Source organism: Aulonocara stuartgranti (assembly GCF_965226115.1).
Source record: "Aulonocara stuartgranti genome assembly, chromosome: 11".
Lineage (NCBI taxonomy): Eukaryota > Metazoa > Chordata > Actinopteri > Cichliformes > Cichlidae > Aulonocara > Aulonocara stuartgranti.
The window spans coordinates 36,808,892-36,831,176 of record NC_138947.1 but is presented as its reverse complement, the minus strand read 5'-3'; the positions used below and the strand labels follow the sequence as shown (position 1 = coordinate 36,831,176).

The window sequence follows — 22,285 nt, the reverse complement described above, 5'->3', positions numbered from 1 at the left end:
TTTAATGGGCTGGAGATTCCTCTAGAAGTGGTCAGATACAAGAACTGGGCTGATAATGAGGGAAGAAGCAGCCAGTATCCAAAGGAATACTTTGACAGACCTCCAGAAATCCTGGAGAACCACTGCTCCACTTTCACTTGCTGCTCTAAGGCAGCTCCTTGAAAGCAGAGCAGAGCTCCTGTGAACAGCACTGCAGTCACGTTTTATAAGGTAAGCGGACATATTAGGAAATCCACCCTCCCGAAAATGACATTCTTTTATGTACTTCACTTAATAATTCTTTAAACATATACACTTTATTGGAAGGATTTGATATCACGAATGGTTTTACAGAAAACTCTGTGCCTCTGTTAGATCCCTAATTCTTTTATGTTCATGTGTGCGCCTGCACCACCTGCCATCATATCAGTTCATTTCCCAACACAAAGTGGACTGTAATGAGTCTCTGCATGGTAGCTGCCTACATGAAACCAGTCCGGTCATTACCAATGCAAAAATTCAGTTTGGTTTCAGGTTTGGATTGAAAAGCACACAAACACCAGTCGTTTGGATTCATCTATCAGACTTCAAAGGACCATCTGCAACCTTCAAAAACCCACGACCAAGTGAAACACACAAAAACGCACACACTGATCCTGGTGCTGTGGCGAGGCGCTGGGTGGAACAGCTCACTGGGGAGAGGCAAACAGTCTGCTCGGGATGCCTGCGACATTCCTCCAGCTCCATTGTCACATTGCTTCACTCCTCACACGTCATTATCTCGGCAGCTGTTACTGCACAGCACTCCCCAGAAAATAAACACACACAATCAGCAGACATTAGCTAGCTACCACAGCAGTCAGAAAAACATACTAATGTAATGTTCAGTTTAGTGCAGCCCAGCACACTGGGCTTGTAAGAAGCTATTCATGACCTTGAGTTGTAGAATGGAGATGGCACTGCGTTTCTCTGGGCTATAGTTTAACGAAAAAGCATGAAGATCTTGCATGTTGAACACTTTTTATATACAAAAGTTCTATTTAGATAAAAATGAGAAACACAGGTTCTCCAACAAAGTAGCAGCAATGTGAAAAAATCAGGCCACTCTTTCTGCGGTACCCCTGAGCCAGGAATTCGGACAGGAAGCTGCCTAAAAGCATACTAGTGATCAGGAGGTCATTGCATTGGAAGCAGACCCTGGAGCAGACCCCCGCCAAAAAAACAAACCCAAAGACACCAGGGTGATTAAATATCCCATCTGGCCTTGGAATAACTCCATAGGAGATGCTGGAGGAGGTGGGATGTCTTTGCTTAGATTGTAATCTTTGTCTTGCCTTTAATTTCAGGTTCATGAAATGTTGTGTCTTTAACTATCAACACACCTTTGTTGTACCTCAGAGTGAAGTTGATCTTATATGGTAGCTTCAAGTATAACTCAACAACACTTTTCCATAGTTCTGCCTGTCATTTGCATAATTTATATCCAGCTAAGAATGACTGGATTTAAGATCCAGTCCATTTGAATAATGCTGATATGTCAACAATCCTTTATTAACTCAGAAAGTAAAACACAGGCTGACTGAGGGCCTGGCTCTGGGCACATCGGCCCATTCACCAGAATAGTGAGTGTGCACCACAGTGCTGCAAAGGTAAATGCAGACATCAGCATATTTAGAAGCCTGATACTAACTTGCTGATGCCTAGCAAGTATCATCTTGGTTTTGTCAGGAACGCATTAGTCAAAAAAAAGTGATATGGATGGCAGGACTGTGTTCTGGGACCTCGTCTTCCTTCTGTGTGAAAATGTGGCACAGCTGACAGCATGCACATATACGCCCTTCTGTGTACATGGAGCTGCTAAATTATCAGAGTGGGAATCAGGGAAAATGGACACAACATTTTAAGTGAAGCATTACACAACATGGATGTGCTGGGGAGAAAATATATTGCAAACTGGCTTGGAGCAGGACATCAGCTGAGCCATCAGGTGACGTTCCCTGGAATTCAGATCAGTTGGTCTGTCTGAGTTTGACTCTTGCTTAGGGATGGGTATCGAAACCCGGTTCTTGTTGAGAACCGGTTCCCACTGTTTCAGTTCCTTGGAATCGTTTGCCATTTTTGCAAACGATTCCCTTATCGATTCCAGTCGCCCCGAATGACGTCACCACGTTGCGGAGCGTCATTTACCTGGCAGGAAACACGGCGCGTAAGCGGCTCAAACGCTCAAAAGTTTGGTTATACTTTATGAGAACGGATGACAACAGGGCAACTTGCAATACTTGCAAAGTAGATATTTAATTTAAGGGAGGAAACACTACGAATATGCAAAAGCATTTGCTCACAAAACACGCGATGACCTTAAATGAATGTCGTGTTTTTAATTCCGCTCCGGACTCGTGAATCTCAACCCAGCAGCAGCGGTAACGTTTGCACGTCCTCTCCCGTTAATGCGGCTGGTAAATAATCAACTAACAGTGCATATTATGTTAGCGCGATCTGCCTTATTACAAACCTGCCATTACTGTGCATTTAGTGACCATGATGAGACAGAGTCTGGCTCAGATGCTGGCAGTTCTCGCTGCAGTCTGCCGGTAGCGTCTCCTTTCAGGCCAGGATAGACGAATGTCACCGAGCAGTGACTCAGTTTGTGGTCAAAGGCTTGCACCCATTTGCCACAGCAGATGATTTTCAGTAAGTGAATGTGTTTAATTGTAGGCAGGGACATTACTGGATATTCTTGTGTAATTGCTACAGAATAATTGATGTTATACTTTGTTATTGCTACAGAAGAATATTTATTTTATTATTTTACATTTACAATATTTTTCCTGGGGACCCTGTGACACCCCATTGAAGAGCTGTAGGCTGTGGATCTCTTAAGATCTCAGTGTTGGGTTTGTAAGGCCATGTTACTCCTAAATTTCTATCTTATTCAAAGAGAAGATATAAAACAAAGTTCTAAGCTAATCGACCTTAGTGTTCTCCTTTTTTAAAAAGAATCGATAAAGAATCGAATCGTTAAACAGAATCGAAAATGGAATCGGAATCGTGAAAATCTTATCAATACCCATCCCTACTCTTGCTGAACTAACTACAGTAGTAGCCATTAGTGAACCAACATTCCACTCAAACTGTAATTGTTTACTTCTCTGTGACACTTTATGTAAGTCAGACCGTCAGCATAGTATTCAGGAAAAACTGCCTGAGAAAAATATTTCTTTAAAACCTGATCTGTGCAAATGTTGCTGATATTTTTCAGTCTGGATGAAAATCAATCACAAAAAACAATCCACGGACAGACAGACATGGCCACTTTCAAACGCTGCTACTGCTGCAGTGTTCCCATGTCTTCAAAGAGCCAGGGACATGCAACAACCCCACAACCAGGTTCAAAACTCCAAATGCACACTCAGCCAAACTCCCATGGAAAAAAAATCTGTGAGGGTGATCATTTCACGTGTAAATAAATCTCTAACTGCTACCAGTGGTCCAGCGTGTCCATGGATGCCTGCAGCATATGGCAGTGCTTCAGTGTTTGAGCACAAACATGAAAAAGTCTCTCAGCGGGTTCTGGCCAACTGTGGACACGAGGCTGTGAAGCAGGTGGGCTGTGAGCAACGCTCATCTACTGTTTCACTTGTTCCTATAATTAGAGGTCCGTCCTCAGAAGGTTTTCTCAAGTCTGAAGCTGTTCTGTGTGTGAGCCAGCACGTGACCCCATTGATATATTGCTACTATAACTTCAGAGCTCTGAAGCGTCAAACTCAATGTGGGCGTAGTGTATATAAAAAATTCCAATATACAAACACAGTGTGGCACCGTTCCAATTTATCTGAATGAACTGCATCGGTTAAAATTTGCCAAAAACTGCAATTTCTCTAATCACCACTTGAGGCTGAAAAACTAAAATGAATCTCCATAAACTCCAATGTTAAAGTGTTCGCTTTTAACCATGAAAAATATATATTCTCAAAAGAAAACCCCAATTTTTCCAGTTATTTATTGCAATTCAAGTTGTTCAAGTCCAATGAAGAGCTTGTCATGGTGTAAAGGTAAGTGGTGAACTGCCAGGTAGGTTATCCAAAACTGAAAAATAATGTATATTTCAGAATCATACAAAAAGGCCTTTTTCAGGAAACACAAAATGGGATAACCATTTAAAGCAGTTCTGCAGCAGTGGAGGTTGATCGAGCCTTGAAAGCTGGTGCTACTAATTCCTACAGGTGTTCCAACTTTTTTCTGGATAAAGTCAAGGTGTCAGTCAGTACAGTTTGCTTCACCATCACAAGGCCCTCGGGAACTGGGACAAACTCGCCATTAAACTACTGAAGACTCGAAGAAGGTATTATGGACTGATGAATGATAATCAAAATAACGCATCTTTGTATGCCGTCGAGTAGGCGAAAGGATGGTTCCACAGTGTGTGGCATCAAATATGTGTGATGGTCTGGGGCTGCTTTGCCGGATCCAGGGTCGGTGACTGAGAGGCTCCCTGAACCAAAACAGCTACCACGGCATTCTGCAGCACAGGTTCTGCACCTGGTTGGTCAGAGCTTCATCCTACAGCAGGATAATGATCCAAAACATAAGTCCAAGCTCTGCCAGAACTACCTCAGGAAAAAAGAACGAGATGATGAGCTTGAAAACATGGAGTGTTCAGCACATTCTCCAGACCCCATCGAGCTGGTTTGGGATGAACTGAACAGAAGAGGTTCAGTCAATCCCAGAGATGAACTGGTCCACAGGTCCAGCAAAGCAATTTACAAGTGCCACACATTTGTGGGAACTTCAGCAACAGATATGGGAAGAGCTTTCTGAAGAATATTTGATTTCTAATCTCAGCTGTTATATCTGCCAAAGGCGTGTCCTTTGTTGAGTCAAACGTTTAGAATACATTTCAGTCTGTAAATTGATTCCATGTTTTTATTTTTAACTCCATTTGGTTTTGTGTTCTATGCTTTCATTTCAGAGACATTAAACTCTCTGAAATGAGACATTAAACTGCATCATTTTCAACAAAAAACAGGAAAAATCTTGGACCGGTAGTGTTTATTTTATAGTGTGGCTTTCTATTGCTAATTTCCCCCTTCATAACAACTGTAAATGGTTTGAGCTGTACATGTTTATACATAGAACATGCTAAACAAATCTGCTAGCATCAGCTGTGAACCTATACTCAACATCTTTTAAAGTTTATGCCAAAGAGCCCATCCTATTATGTTCCTTGTGTAACACATACATTAAAGAAATGAAAAAAAAAAACAATCCCAGAATATCGTCTGAAGATGAAAAGGCATAAGTACTTGGAAATGTAGGAACAGCACCTTAATTTTTAAATCACAAAATGTTTGTTTTTTTAAAAGGCCAGCAAAGCATGGCTTTTTAATTATTCTATTCTTTCTAATTCTCTGTTTAACTGGGATATTCTATCAAGATTAACTAACTAATCCACTTCCACTGAAGTTGCATTTCTAAATTAACCAGCAGGGAAAGTGTTTGTAGAACTGGCACGTCCACTCAGTTTATAGGTTTATAGGAGTAACTGCTTATAGGTACAGAATATGTGTGTATGTTCACATTGGAAAGCAGATTATGGTCTTTACAGCTTCACAAACAACACAAATCACCCCCTCACACTGCTTCATTGGCCTCAATTAGCTGTGTCCCTGATATGAAACATGTGGACTCCTCAAAGCCTCATTTATGAGGTGGTTGTTTGTGTAGCTCATTAAAAAGTGAGTAAACCCACAGCGGAGCAGAGGGGAGCATCTGGATCAGCCTGACAACCGGCAGCAGGGATGTGAAGCTCTGGCCACTGTAGCTGATGAGAAATCATATTTCCTGGTTCTGCTCAGCACGCTAAAGCATCCTGCACAACATACGGCCAGTGCATCTACAATACTGCACTGTACTGTATTTTCTGATAACGGTGCGACTGAAATGCCACAAATTGAATAAATCCTTATTACACAGAAAAGGCATTTTTGAATTCAACCCCTGAGCTCTAAGTCATCACTGATGATGATGCCAACCCTGCGCGGTCAGAGTTCACGGACACGTGAAAGAGCCAGGTTTGCCCTTCTTTAAATCCAGGTTGGGTTTAGTCTCTATGATGGCTTATACCTGCGAGAGTTAATACTGTCCACAGTTTTATATTTGTAGTTTTAAATGATCACAAACGTGATCAGAACCAAACAACAAAAGTTCTATGTTCGTGTAACGGCAAGTGTACGTGGTTTTTGTGAGTTTTTGAGACCTCTACATCATCACTGTGGGTTTTTCCCATTGAAAAAGTGAAATGCATTGCAAATACATTTTAAGCAATACATCCAGACCCACTGATGGATCATTCTAACACTGCTGAGGGACAAATCAGAAAGAAAGAACAAAATCAGGGAGTAAGATCTCAGAGTTTGATTTATTCTGACGTTAACCCACATCTTAATACAATTTCTCATTACAGCCTGGATCCTATCACCACTCTGTCTCATCTCTACTGAGTGCTCTGCCACCTCTTATTGTGTCTCTCAGCGCCTCCTTTGTTGACACTCTGTGGCCCAGTCTGTCTCGTTTACCCCAACCGGCTCCGCAGGCCTCAGCTGTCGACCGTTAGTATTCCTGCTGCCAAGGCAGGGGACCACAGGGAGCCCTGGCGGCCACACAAAGTCTCTCTCACACACACACACACACACACACACACACTTAGACTTGAACAGCCTTCACCTTCCTCATCTGGCATCCCTCAGGCATCGGCTGATTCTGTGTTTTGTGCATGTTTGTTGATGAGCTCGAGCTGCAGCGACAGACTAATAGGCCAGGGATTTTCATTCTTGCTCATTTGGTATTTTGTCCATTATTTTCCCCTTCTCATTTCCTTCACAGTAATGTTTTAGCTCTAAAACATGGGCTGAATTATTGATGAAGCTGCCACCCTCCCCCTCCCCCCATCCGTCTGGGCAGAGGGACAGAAGAAAGGGAGGGAGGAAGGGATGGATGAGTGGAGGAGACAAGGTTAGAAGGAGTTGGAGGATGGGTGGGTGGATGGGCGAAACTGGACCAGAGACTGATGGATGGATGGATGGATGGATGGATGGATGGTGTACAGAAGGACTGGACTGTCAATCTGTCTGCCCCCCAGGATGCCCAGCAGACCATGTAGGCAATGTTTACTGAACATGGATCCAAGCCATATGGTGCCACTTCAAGAACACACACAAATTGAGACACACACACACACACACACACACTTACACACACACACACTCACACACACTCACACACACACACACTCACACACACACACGCACGCACACACACACACGCGCGCGCGATTTTGGGCTAAGATAAATGTAGCAGTCATACTTGTTATACCCAACATGATCTGTGTGGCTCCCCGTCTTGCACAGTTTGGCTAACATACATAAGTAACAGCAACAAAAACAGGTTACAGAGATGGACACTGAGCACTGCAAATGCAAAGAATGTTCTTACTTGAAATAAATGAGTGTATTTAACTTGATCTATAGTGGATTTTGAAGCTTCTGTCACAGCACTGTGTCTGTGACCCAGTGTTTCGTGTGTGCTTAGTCATATTGTTTGATTATAGGTTTTGGTTCTGCTTGTGTTATATTTTGAGTCCTAGGATTTTGGTCTCTTTGCCTTTCTCATGTTCCCTCTGTCTTCCCAGTCAGTCGCGTCTCTGTCTCAGGGTCCAGTCTTGTCTTTGCGATTGTCTCGTGTTTCCTGTTTTACTTTGAAAGTCTTGTCCTATGTCAGTGTATCTAGTTTTGCTCTCTCTTGTCTCCGTATGTCTTATTAGTCCCAGCAGTGTTTCCCATTCCCTCATTAGTCCCTTGTATAGTTAAGTCCTGTGTTTTACTTTGCCCTTTGTCGTGTCGTGCCACTCCCATGTGCTGTGTGCTTCCTCCCTGTTCCTCGTCATCCTTGCTTCTAGCTTCCCAGTATAGTTTCCTACTGTCTTTGTTCCTCGTCCTTAGTTTCTAGTTTTCTGATTTTGGATTTTGTTTTTGCTACAGCTGCCTGTTGAGTTCATCCTTTCATGCCTGCAACCTGACAGCTTCACTGTCTGCACTCTCCTCCTGCACACTGTGTAGTTGTGCACACTTCATTTAATAATTTTTTCCTGATGTTTTTAATCTCTTAACTTCAGGCAGGTCACCAGTGACCTGGGTAAGGTTAGGTTTGGGTCTGTTTTAGCCACATGCTAAATATACAGATTTAAATTACTGGAAGATGATGATGACTTGGAAAGGCTCCTCCAGTTACTGTGTAATTAAATCTGATACGCAGTTTAATATGTTATACCATAAAGCACACATTTCATATGCAGGAGCCTGGCTGTTTGCAGTTGATGACGCTCACTCAACAAATCCCAGAGCAACGCCACCCTGCAGCCCTCCACGCACACGTCACACATCCTCCTCTCTGTCGTGCACTCATGCACACAGTTGTCAACAAAGTTGCAGTTGCATGGTAACGATTACACTGTGGACTGTGTGTTTGACTGCTGCAGTGGAGATTGTGGTTTCCATGTTTACTGTTAGGTTAGGCTGAACATAGCAGTCATCGTTTTGCATTTGAGCTGATGATGCTCTTTAGTCACACTTGCCAAACTCCACCATTACCCAAGGTTTATCCTGGGAACGAGGTGGGAGAGCAGCCAGGACAGCTCATGTGACATCTGCCTATATATTGCACAATGCAGTTGGACAAATCCACAAAGAGCTGCAAATCTCAGAGCTGATCACAGCTCGTCCACACAGAAAACAAATGCAGAGGAGCACGCAGCACAAATTAATTTGGCAATTATTTATAACGAGATCATTTTCCCCAGCGGCAGCGCTCCCACGAGATCTTAGGGTCCACTCACCTGCCAAATCCCACTTTGTGATCATGACTTCAGTTGTGACATGTTTAGACTTTTTGAGGATATGTGAGGCTTTCTCCTGTGTTTGTGCGGAGTCGAGTGTCAGCTTTAATAGGCCACAGAGTCCGAGACTTGTTAATAAATCTCAGTGTTTAAATGCTGAGCGGCATCCACAATCACGCCTCGCCAGCTTCAAACAGAGTGAACTGGGTCCTGTTGTTGTTGTTGATGTGTGTAGCCTGTAACCGAAAAGCTGCAGCCGCGTGTTTAAGTCGACAGCTGCAATAAAGAACTCAGGTTGGGTCTCTCATGCCCCAATCCTGGGTTTCGGCACCACTGTAAACGATGCACGACAGACCCGACCACATGTTCGCACTTTCCAGTACACTTCTTTATTGCGGCCGTCGACTTACACACACGGCTGCAGCTTTGCAGCAGATGCAGCAGATGCAGCAGATGCTCTTATCATTAACGTAACTGCTGTGAATTTTATGTTCTGCTGTAAAAGTGATTCTGATGTTAAACATTAGTTCTGATGACGTTTTGCCAGGTAACTTGAGGCCCACCTGTCAGAACTCGCCACACACTTTGAGAACCGCTGTTCTAATGCACGATACTGGAGTCGTAAACTGCCGGGGAAGCTAAAAATCTAACCATTGTCTCCTCAGGACTTTTAAGGAAAAGGCAGCAGGATGCTGAAATATTGGGAAGCTGCTGGGAGAACAAAATGCATGGATGATTATACAGGATGCTAACGTCAAAGAATGCTAAAATGTGGGTGTGACACAGTGGAAGGAGCTCAGCAGAAGCACCTGCCTGTTCACCGTGATCATGTGACACCAAATTCAAATTATAACTACAATTTAACTCATGTAGGAAGAAAAACGCAACATCAGCTCCACTCACAGCAAGTTTCCTTTTGTACATCAGCTTTGACGAGCAGCCTCTATGTTTAGCTCGGGAGAGCACAGCAGCAGCAGTGAATCTCCAACCTGAATTTATTTATTTTATTCTGGTGTGTTTAACAGTTAATGTTAAGACACATAATTTAAAGAGCTCCTTTAAAGCAGACTGAAGATAATGAAGAACAACTCAAACAGGCAGTGTGCATATAACACGAGTAATGACTGCAGATAAATGCTGGACTAACTGTTTCACCACCACACGAGAATCTGCCTCATCTCGAAGTTTCACATGTACTCTTATCTCTGACAAAAAAACTGAATTTGCTCACCAAAGTCGGCGAGTTTCAGCTCTCCAGTGTCGCTAATGAGGAGGTTTTGGGGTTTCAGGTCACGGTGAAGAATGTACCTCTGGTGGATGTAGGACAGACCTCTCAGCAACTGGAACAGGAAGAGCTGGAAAACAACCAAAAAACAGGTGAACAGAGGGAAGTGACTCTGACATAACTCTTTACAAACGTTACACTGGACCAAGACGGGCTCTTTTTCTCCATCATGCTTTAACGATTATCCTGATATTTGTCTCTGCCTAAATCTCCATCTTTCTGCTGTGGCAGACACTGAGCAGGCGTGGAGTGCACAGAGGTGTGGAAAAACCTATTCATCACTGAGGTGCTGGGACTCCCCTCCAGTGCAAGTGAAAACAGGCATGAAGCTTACATGTCATCTAAAAAACAGTAAAGGCACACACAGACACCCCAAAGATCAATGTGGAGCCATCAGTCAAGAACACAGTCGTGCTTCCTTCCACTTGAATTACTGAGGACTGCTGCATTGACTGCTCAGAGTGAGCATATTGAAGTGTTTACACCTTTAATACGACCTTTCCAACACATGAATTGTAGCTTGTATGTTTGATCAATCTGGCTTGATTTTGCTGGTAGTCTATTCGCTATTATGGGAGTTCTTCAGAGAAAGGAGAAGAAGCGACAGAAGGAAAGTGTGGAGGAGTGTGAGATGTGCATGAAATCGCAGCAAACATGCAGAACTGGTTGGAGCTGCTGCCTCCTTTTTTATTTCCTGTAAAGGGTGGGCCAGAGGACTGCTGACAGCACAGAATAAGAGGGCACTATTACACGAAAATCAGTCTGCATTCACCCACAAGGGACATCATTCAGCATCCTTGCTTTGATTTCTTCGTTTTTTGCATATTTGTCAAACTTCAATGTTCCAGATCATCAACACATTTTAATATTAGACAAAGATAACAGTTTAAGGTGATGTTTCATTTATTAAAGCATAAAAAACCCTATCCAACCCTCCACCCTTTGTTCAATCATGAATTTATTGTGATTAGAAGAAAGAAAGAAAGTGTACTTTATTGATCCCCGTGGGGAAATCCCTCTCTGCAATTTTAACTCAGTGAAGCAGTGGGCAGTCATTGGGCGCCCAGGGAGCAGTGTGTAGGGACGGTACCTTGCTCAGGGGTACCTCAGGGTAGCTGTTCAGAGGAATCAAACCCCCAACCTTCCGATCATGGGGCCGCCACTCTACCTACTGAGCTATCCCTGCCCTGGATAAAACCCCATTTATTTGAAAGCTGAGTGTAACTTCACTAGCCACACCCAGGCCTGTTGAATCAATAAATCCCTTAAATATAACCTGTGTGACAAAGTAGGGTAAACTAAAATGTGTCGAAATGCAACATATCATGCCAGATGATGAACAATGTCACTGGTTACGAAGGTTGCAAAAGCATTTCCGAAGCTTTGGGACTCCACTGAACCAAAGTGAGAACCATTATCTACAAATCTAGAACCCTGGAACAGCGGTGAACCTTCTCACGGGTGACCGGCCTACCAACATTACGCCAAGGAGCATCGACGGCTCATCCAGGAGGTCACAAAAGAACTCGGAACAACATCTGAGTTTTTGACCTTAACTGCAGACGTGACTCACCTCAGTTAAGGTCCAAGTTCATGATTCAGCAGTAAGAGATTGGGCACAAATGACATTTATGGAAGAGTGGGGTGGCTGTAGCTCAGGAGGTAGAGCAGGTCAGCTGCTGATTGGTGGTTCGATCCCCAGTTCCCCAAGTTTGCATACCAAATATCCTTGGGTAAGATACTAACCCCGACTTGCTCTCCGATGCATCCATCGGAGTATGAATGCACAATGAATGAATAACAGTTCGAAAACCTAAATGAATTAAAAGAATTCTGCATAGAAGAGTGGACTAAAATTCCCCCACAGTGATGAGACAGACTCATTGCCAATTATCACAAATGCTTGACTGCAGTTCTTGCTGCCAAGGCCATCACAAGGAGAAGAAAAGCAACCAATACCATGAGATTTCTGCATAAACTTAGGCTCGTCTGTTTATCATTTTTTATACATTTAACAAGGACAATTTTTCTCAAGAAGAAAAAATGATCTGTGCAAATAATGCAGCATGAAGCCAGTTTGTTGAAGCCATTCTGGGCCCCATGAAACACTGATCAGAAGGAGAAAACCATCCAGCAGAGATCTGAGTCATCGCAGGCGTTAGCACTCACCCTATGCCTGGCTAGTGGCACCTGCAACATTTTGCAGAAAGCCCCCAAAAATCGAGAATTTCTTTGGGAAAAATGTGAATAATTTTTCACATGTGTGTCAGTAAGAATGACAATTTTTCATAGACTTGGAAGTCAAATATTCTGATTGTGATGGTGACATGTACCTCAAAGGATTAGCCATGCTCAAGGAATTCATTTATACACACAGCTCACATAACACAATCAAAGTGCAAAGTAGAACCTGATTAGAACCGAGGTTCTACAAATTAAAAACAATATTTGCGCTTCTTTGAAACCACTTATGAAAATGCATGAATGCGCTTTTGCTGACACATTTAAATGCATGTATTTAGAGACACACAGCACCTCAGACTGACAACAGCCCTCATAAATCCCTGTTGCACACACAAAACTATTTTAGGTTTAAATATATACTTACTGCATAAAGTGTATCTGCTGCTGTCAACTAAAAAAAAGCTAATAAGCAAAATCCTAAAAGGACCCAGAATCAAAGCTCTACTGAGCTTGTTTTGTTTTCGCCGCTGAGATGCTCAGATCACCGCCCCCCTCCCCCTCTGCAGACGTGTCAATCAAGACATAATGAGGTGTGCGCGACGCAGCTCTTCATTTTCTTCCAATTTCAGCATTCCTCTGTCATTTCTCCCCTCTCACTGATACCGTAGTCTTGGCCAATTAAGCTGATTGAAGCACCGTGCAGTCCAATCAGGGACGGGGCCCTGTCTGGCATCTGGAGTCACCGGGTCACCAGTTTACTATTCCTGGACTCGGTGGGTGAGAGATGAACCGCAGTGCAGAAAATTAGCATGGGAAATGTGTTTACTCATGTATATCAAACGCACTTGTGAAAAGCCCTCTCCCTGTTAGGAGCACAACTGCACGGTAACAGAAAAGAAAGAGAAATCTCTCTTTTATTCTCACATCAATTCACACATCAAACACTCCTAAAAGGAGACTTTTTTTCTCCTCTCTTTTCTTGCTTGGCTTTGAATGGAAATACCTCGACTCCATTTGCATTCTAATATCTAAGGGAGAGTGAAGTGCTGAGGGCCGTTATAGGAGGTTGCTCTGACAGTTCTGACAGTAATAATAACAATAATACTCAAGACAGAACAGTTTTCCTGTTAAACTACGTAGATCCTCCTAATAAGTGACCACATGCAGAGAAGGATTTTAGTCACCTTTACGTGTGGTCAGCACGGTGAACGTTTGGCTCGCTGATAGATGGCCCGTCAAGTTTACCTGAGTATAGTGCACACATCCATCTAGGTGAATGATTTGAGAGGAAGCGAGCAGCTGAGGGTGTGAGAGCACGGACACGGCAAAGCGACAAAGGCAAACAAAACGACACACAATAAGAAATGTAGAACCAAATTAGTAAGAGTGTGCCGATTAACGTCACGCCCATCGCTTAGAGTATTGGTCCTGCTTTCTCTCTAACATTGATCTGCCTCTGAAACCATTTACAGCTCCTGCTTTCTTGACTTTGTGCAGCACTCCATCATGAGTGAGGGTCGCGAGCTTGTACAATATGTATACATCAGAGTTAAGGTCTGATATAGATGATAGATACTCGGTTTTCAGTACTATGAGCACTGTATTAACTAACTAATACTAATACACCTGCTAATACTACTCTTAGGACTAACCTGTGAGAGTTCTTATAGTTAAGTACTTGGACGATGATGTCATTTCTGTAATTTTGGCTCTGTGCAGCACTGCAGTGAATTTGAAACCAAACAATGACTTTCCATTCTGTTAATATTGCACCAACTGTTTTGGAATTACAGCGCCTATTTTAAGGGGCCTGAAAAAAATTGGACAACTTTTCAGAATCATAATAAAATGATTCTGATGCTTTAGTACACGCACACAGAAAACATCGAAAACAATGACGCTGTCTGTAAAATCACTCCCATTACTCTCCAGCTTCACCCTGTCGCAGCAAAGCAACATCATTTTAAACTCAGGGACTGGAAATTTCCCACTGCGGTGCATTCTGGATCTTGGCCTTTCTCCCAAAGCTGGTAAGTGTAGAGCACTGTACTTTTGGCTTTTTATATTTTTTAATTTTTTGGATGCTGTGTCCTATGATCTGTACTCTACCAGTACAACTTAACGGCCACTTTGACATTCAAAAAGTCTGGCTGTGTATCCAAGAAACATTCCCTCGATAAGACGGTGTTACCTGTGTGCTTCTACGGCAGAACGAGCTGACGATACAGATCAGAAAAGAGCATTCTGAACATTTTGTCCATTCACATGTGAAACAAAGACCTCTGAAGTCTGTGTAAGGGCTGGAAGAAGCAGTGACCTAATGGACTCGTCTGATAAAATAGGGCACTTTCAGAGAGTCCAGCTGTTTTCTTGCATGAATAACCAAAATGTAAACGTTGCCTTGGCGATAATGTTTTAGTTCATCAGTGTCATTTTTTTCTCTGAAAAGAAAAAAGCCCTGCAGGTGTATGAGACACTCTGCTTAATCATGATGCATTATTAGTCCCGAACTGCAGGAGAAATATGCCGTGTGATCATAGTTAAATCAGCCATTAACATAATCCATCACCTGAGGAGTGACCCTACTGCCTGAACAACAATCCATCATCACCAATAAACACTCTGCTTTTTTTCTAATGATGAAACACTCACTGCCATCACACCCAAGGCAAGCACAACTCTCTATCAAGATAAGAAATATGAAAGAATGTAAGAATTGAATTGCTTCTGTGTTATCTATCAGCTGAATGGAGTGGAGTCTGCCTGCTTTGTCTAATATTCATTGTGCAGCAAAGCACGAGGCAATATATCAAAGTGACAGCAGTACACTGGGGTTCATCGTTAGCTTCACAGATTCACTGGGAAAAACAAAGTAAAGCAGCTCAGGACACAACACCGCTTTAATACGCTGTTAATATGGAGCAGGCGATGCTAACGAGCATCAAGACTGAAGACTGACTGATTGGGGACAAAACATTACACGTGTAACCCCCACGAGTGGTGACAGGAAGAACAACACACACGTACTGAAAATGTTTCCATCACTGCGACAACTGAATGAGACTATCACATCACAGTCACAATCATGGAAAAGATGAACAAATTCACTCCCTTTTTTCAGTTAGATTGACTGAGGTGAGTGTATAACTTAATAACTGCAAACTCATCTTCTGGAAGTTATGCACATCTCTGTTAAATATAAGAATTAAGCAATATGAGGTATTGGGTTGGTGACTAACGCATTAAGCACTAAAAACAGAGACAGTTAAAAAAGCAACAAATACAGGATCCAAAAGTCCAAGATCCTGAACCACAAATTGGATTGTTTGTCATTCCTTTAAAATTGTCTGCCTATGACAGTTATTAAAAAAACAGACTCTTTGATTAAAGTTGGGGATACGATTGTAGTCTGCGACAAAAACGAGACAAGTGCTCAAATCAGCATCACCATTATTACAAAGCCAGTATGCAGGTGATTGGTTATTAGGTTAGATTAGTGCTTGGCAAGCTGTCAGCGTCTGCACCTAAAGAAATGCAAACAAAGAGCAAGTGCAAAAACAGAAAGTTCCACATATGGGTAAATCCCCAACTTTACAGCATGAGTTTATGTTTAGGTTCAAGTTAAAGGTGAAGATTTGTTTTTAATTCCCCAAATAGCATTACATTACATGTGCACTGGTACCCAAACTAGCTAGCCACCACTGGGATTAGCCGATGACTCCCTCCCTCTCCCCTAATTGATTGTGGTTTGCTAACATGCCAGTCTCGAGGCTTCAACAGTACAGTCAACAAATCAGTGAATGATATTCATTCTAAATAGCAAACATAAATGAGTAAATAAACTGTGAGTAGGCTGAGTACTTGGGCCAGTGAAATTTTCATAAACAATCTCATTTTTACTCCCGTACCAGTGAAACAAAGTTGGTGACTGGTGCAACACTACAACAGTGCACCACAATTTTACTTGCTTATCATCGACATAAAGTTTTCAGTCTGGTAACAATGATGCACGACTTGGACAACGCTATTTAATTACAGCCACAGAACAAGGGAGAGTTAAAAGAAGCGAACACTTTCTACCAGTGTGAAACTCCTTCTTATCTCAAATTTACATCCATCCAACCATTAAGCATGCCTTAGCACCATCTGCTGCTAACGACATCAAACTTCTGCCTCGTCAGTCCGATAACAAAACAAACAAACAGGTCTCTATTTTTATTTTTCTGCTGTTTGGGTATTTTTGAACAACCTACTGACAAAACGAGACACAGAAAACATCAGGAACCTTGGTGTGTTTTGGCTCAGAGAAATGTTCAAAGACACAAGCTCAGACCATAGATCACACACTCCAAAGTGACTCAGAACACTAACCTTTAGATTCACTGCCAAAGCCCCAAAGCATTGTTTTGCTGAAATGAGTAAAAGTGATGAAATCAGTGAGGGAGAGATAAAATGAAGGAGTGTTAAATGGAGTGAAAGGATGCTACCATCTGCCAGCAGGCAAAGAAAGAGCCCTTATCTTTTCCACAAAGCATCAGTACATGGTTGTCTTTAATGGGCTGATTCAGGCGGTAGCATCAACCTGCTCTGTAGTCCCGGCCACAAAGGACCATAAAGTCCCAGTAATGAGTCGTGCTTGGTTGTGTTTTAATTCGCCGTTTTGTACTACAGGGGCCTGTGTGTAAATATATGTGTAGTTACGTCCTACTACAAAGACCTCAGAAAGCCACAGACACAGCATCTTTCTTGCCACTTGAAGGGTTTTTTTTCGGAAGTGCTTGAATTTGTTCATTCCTTGTCGAGCATCTCTGCTGAAACCACAAAATCTGCATCAGTCAAAGGCAGAGGATGCAACCACCACAGCTGATTGACAATTTCATCCAGCCACATGAGTTGCCATGTTTCAGATAACATTTCTATATCTTTATGACAAACGGTAGAGCAGGCACGCCATAAAACGAAGCAGCTCGTGATTGGTCCCTGTTACAGCAGACGAAGGCTGGGAACCTCTACACATACACGTGCTTAGTAGAAGGGGTGGAGTACACGGTTTCCATAAAATATTCAGTAGGTAACACTATTGTACTGAATTCTAATGGAGCTACACCAAAGTAAAGCACTGATGCTACTTTAAACTGGATCCTATCTGAAAATGTTCATTTGCCATAATCTGCAATATCAAGTGTGGCTCAAACTGTGTCGAGATCTCAGTTTCCCAGCTCTCCTATCACCCCAACTGGTCCCAGCAGATGGACTGCGTGGGTTCCTGGTCCTGTCTGAGGTATGTTCCTGTGAAAGCTGAGTTTTTTCTCCCCACTGTCACCAAGTGTTTACTCACAGTGGGAACTGTTGGGTTTGTCTTTGCTGTGTCCTGATCCATGAGATGGTGTGATTTGGTACCAGACTGAACTAAAAGTGATGACTTTTTATCAGTTAGTCAGCCAGATTACTCAAAAACTGCTACAATCAAACACAAGAATACATCAGTTGGGAACATGACAGTAAAACTTCTTCAGCTTCTAGCACTGACTCACCTAATCCTTTTGTAGATATGCCCACATAGTCAGGATTAAATTCAGCAGTGAAAACTCTAATATTACATACTTTGAATAAAATATTTCTTGACAATCTGCACCTGAATAATTCACATTTCTGACAGAAATTTGGCAATTTGCTGCTGAATACCAGCCTACTTTCTGAATATTATTAAAGCTTCAGATTAATCAAAAATACATGAGCTGTACCATAAAGAGCTGCAGTCTGATGATGAGCTTTTCCAACACTTAGTGTCAGAATATTGCAGAGATCACCTGTCCTTGATATTGACACGGCACTGATGATGAAAGTGCTATCAGGCGCTTCCGTTGTAATGCAATTATAAGAGCAAATGCTGCTGATATTTAGCTTGTGGGTGTCAGTTTCCCATTGATCTATGAAGATGTCACTGAGTCACAGCCCTTCAGCTGACAAGCGTACAATCTAATAAGAAGAGCACTTGAGCAGCAGCCTGGATGAGGTCATATTTACTTGTGTTCAATAACACCATCACTGCTTATAAACTGCAGTCAAGCACATGGGGCGAGAAGAGTTAATGGTGCTGCAGAATAAGATGAATTTTACACCAGATCATCCAGTTCAAGCATAAACCTGAGTACAGTTTCGCACACATGCACACACTCTCTCTCTCTCACACACAGAGCTTGATGATTCTTGACCACTAATTACATCAGCAGTGAGTGTCTGAGTGCATGTCTCTAAATGTTAATTTGATCTAGCACCAGCATAGGCAGTAATAGCTTTCATGCTGCTGATTAGTAAATAGGAGGATATCTGAGTGACTGCACTTTCTCACAGTCAATCAGGAAACACCCTAATAACAGACATTAGCTGTCTTTATGGTGCTGGTGGTCAGGTCAGTGTTCGCCTACTGAGCTTCTTCTAAACATATTAGCTCTAATGATTCAGACTCTGTCACTAAAAAGTATAATATCTTTGGTAGTTTCTTACAAGTTTCTAAGGCTACGTCCACACGTACCCGGGTATTTTTGAAAACGCAGATTTTTCTATGCGTTTGCACCTTTCGTCCACACGTAAACGGCGTTCACTGAAAACTGAGATTTCTAAAAACGCCTGCCAGGGTGGATATTTTTGAAACTTTTTGCCTGTGTGGACGAGGTAAACGGAGAAAACGCAGCATCAAAGGTGTGCGCCACGTTATTGTTTCGGTGAAATGCATTTCTACAATACTGTTACTGTTAATTCTACTCTCTGCAGTGTTTAAATGCTTACATACACACACAGTTACTGTCCCTCCACACATACGACTCGGTTCTGCTTCTATGCCCCATCTTTGTTTACTATTTCCCGCCGAGGCTTCTAGACTTCTGATTGGTCAACATTTCTACACGGTTAGGAATATATCGCCACCTGTTGCTTTGGCATGTTCATAGCAGCGTTTTCCTTCATTTCTGCGTTTACGTGTGGACGGGATTATTTTTTAAAACAAAAACGGAAAATCTCCGTTTTCAAAAATACCCGTGTACGTGTACACATGTGCCGGTTCCATATGAGCAAGACAAGCAGTAACCACAACATTCAAGAGTTAGAAAACCTGCAGATCCTGAGGTGGCCATCTGGCACTGGCTCCAAAAGCAACTCAATTTCAATATACTTCAAAGTTAAAAAGGTCAACTACAGCCTGGTACAGAAAAATGGCTTTGGCCTCTATGGATAGTTTCCCCTTTCACAGCTGTACAGTGGGTGAAGTCATGTTATAACTCGTTCATTTAGATACTGCCTAGGCTTACATTTAGGGAGCTGCTTGGGTTAGCAGGTATGCTAACATAGGCAGCAGACATAGCTGTCTGCGATGTATTACCCATACCCGAAGTGTCTCCCGCTGTGTGGTAGAGGCCATCCAGTTTTATTTGTCTGCTACTTCGCACTGATTACCAATCATGTGTCTCTATTGCACCCATACACTTAGCAGCTTGCTAACCAAGTTTGCAAGCATTAGGTGATAATGTAGTGATCAACTCTCTCAGGATTAGGGCCACCGAAAAAAAAAAAAGTAGGCACGTCTTTTCTTTTTCTTTTCCAGAATTCTGAGAAAACAGAATTTATTTAAAGCGACAACTTTTCAACAACTATAAACTGCTTATAAGGTGAATACAATTAAGTAAGTTCACACATTGTTTTTAAAATGTCTCTTTACCAAATCTTTCCCCCCTTTTCAGATCATGAAATTATGGACACCTACGGTCAGTTAAAAGATTGTGGTGTAATAAAGGTCTAAACCCAAACAGAACAACTGTTTTGATATTTGATGTTAAAAAAATATCAAAGAACATCAGTTTTGATGTTTTTATAAGAGACACGCTGTTACGTGCGTGTGTTGGTGGGTTATTTGTTTCTTAATGTGTGTATGCAAATTCACCTGTGCAGGGGCTCGGCTGTGATTGGTGGACCTAAGGAACGGCCTGATGTAACTGGTTCCTGCTGTGGACGTGAACTATAAAAGGGCGACTGAAGAGCTGCGGTGCGGGGGGTGTGGCAGACTTCCTGTGCCTCAGGTGCAGACGGAGCAGTCGTAGCAATAGCTATTTGGTTAAAAAGTTGGGCATGTGTGTGAAGTGCGGAGCAAGTAGGGGTGAGCTGCCGATTATTTTGGGAAGCCTTCTTTTCTCCTGTGTTTTTAGACCAGGGAGGTCAGACTGTGTTATTTCTTTCTTTTCTTTTCCTTAAACAGGTCAGAGGGGAACCGAAGCCTAGGTTGAGCTTTGTTTGTTGTGTTGGCCTTAGCTCACCCCGAAATTATACACTCCCACTACCGTGAGTGCCATTGTTGTCAATAAACTATTGTTAAAAGTCCGATGCTGTGGCTGTGTCTGTTTGGGCGTGGGAAGTCACGGGACACCCCGCTCTTGTTACGGTCATTTCGAGCCGGGTCGTAACACACGCTTTAGCTTAATATAAACCTAAAAGCAGAAATGCACATTTCCTGTTACTGATCACTGAGCAGGCAGCAGAGATCCTGAAGGCAAACAGAGTAAAAGAACAACTCAGATATGTTTTCTGTAATTAAGTGTGGTAATAAAATAATGTCTCAAAGAATGGTGAGTCAATGAGTGTAAGAAATTGCACTAATGCACCTCCATCAAACACGCATGCACTCAGCACAGTCTCTTGATGGCCATCATATTATGCTAGGCTTGTCTTCCTCCTGCCTATTATGTGTTTTCCCACCAGCTTGTTTAACTACTGCTGCCATTACAAGAGGTCTAGGCATTAGCATTCACAGCAAAGATGGCCACCAAGGAGCCAACCAGCAAAGAGGGAAACGTTGTGTTGTGTTGCTGCACTGTCATACTCTGCACAGCATAGTTAGTGGTGGTAGACACTTGTTAGCATAGTAAGGAAGTAGATGCGTCCTGAATAATGAAGCAGAAACGGAACAAACAGCAGTTAATCTGGTGGCCAGTTGAATTTAAGGTGTTTGATGCTTGCAGTGGCAGCAACCTCAAAAGCAAATACACCAGACGCCAGAAGGGAACTGTCCAGCTGAAGTACGCATCCTACTGAGCTAGGAGTCCGATGACATCAAGCAGGTCAAGTGGAGTGAAGAAAGCAAAAGTTTGAGAAGTTTGACTTTCAGTCAGCTTCTGGGTGATTCTGGAAAATCATCAGATGACAGAGGACAGAGAAGCAGTTTCCTGCCCACCTTGATGCAGAGGGATGTCTGGGATGGAAGGAAAGGCTTCTCCATCCTACAGAAACAATGGACACATTTCCAGGACCATCAATTATGCTGCATTACCTGGAAGCTGGGAGTCATGGTCTTGAACTGGCAAACATTTAAGCAGGGTGCTCCAAAGACTGTTTACCAACTTTAAGAGAATCACACTCCTTGGCCTTCCTTGGACACTCTAGTGTACTGAAGAGGAAAGGCCATACATTGGTCTAACCTTGGATTCAGGAGAAACCCTCTAGTGTTTGTCCTTGTTGTAGAACACTGGACCAGCTCTTTATTGTTTTGGGGCTATTTAAGGGTGCATGGTTTGCCAAACCAGTGTACATTTTTTGTGGACTTGGAGAAGGCATTCAACAATCCCTATGTATACCACTGGATGCATGTTACATACTTATCCAAACCCTAACCTTTGGGAGTATGGGGTATCTGGCCTGTTTTTAGCAGGCTATTGTATCTCTGTATATTCCTAGCAAGAACTTGGTTCACAATACCAGCAATAAGTTGGGCTTGTTCCCAGTCGGTGTTGGACTCCACCAACCCTCCCGTTCTGTTCACAGTTTTTATGGGGAGAATTTCTCGGTGCCTCCTAAGTGAGGTGTTTCAGGTATACCCAACTGTGACGATGCCCTCTCTTGGCTTTTCTATTGGCTGGCTTGGGAACCTTCCTGTGTCCTCCCAGAAAAGCTGGTCTGGAAAC

General features: G+C 42.7%; 1 protein-coding gene across 7 annotated transcripts in view; it reads right to left on the bottom strand.

The window, feature by feature from the left end:
• The window catches only part of cdk14 (cyclin dependent kinase 14), a 247,147-nt gene that overhangs the window by 121,966 nt on the left and 102,896 nt on the right, over nucleotides 1-22,285 (bottom strand). For all 7 annotated transcript variants that reach the window (XM_082551038.1, XM_082551039.1, XM_082551040.1 and 4 more), the window contains one exon: nucleotides 10,101-10,224. In XM_082551038.1, the coding sequence (XP_082407164.1) occupies nucleotides 10,101-10,224 (124 nt within the window). The remainder of the gene's footprint in view (nucleotides 1-10,100; nucleotides 10,225-22,285) is intronic.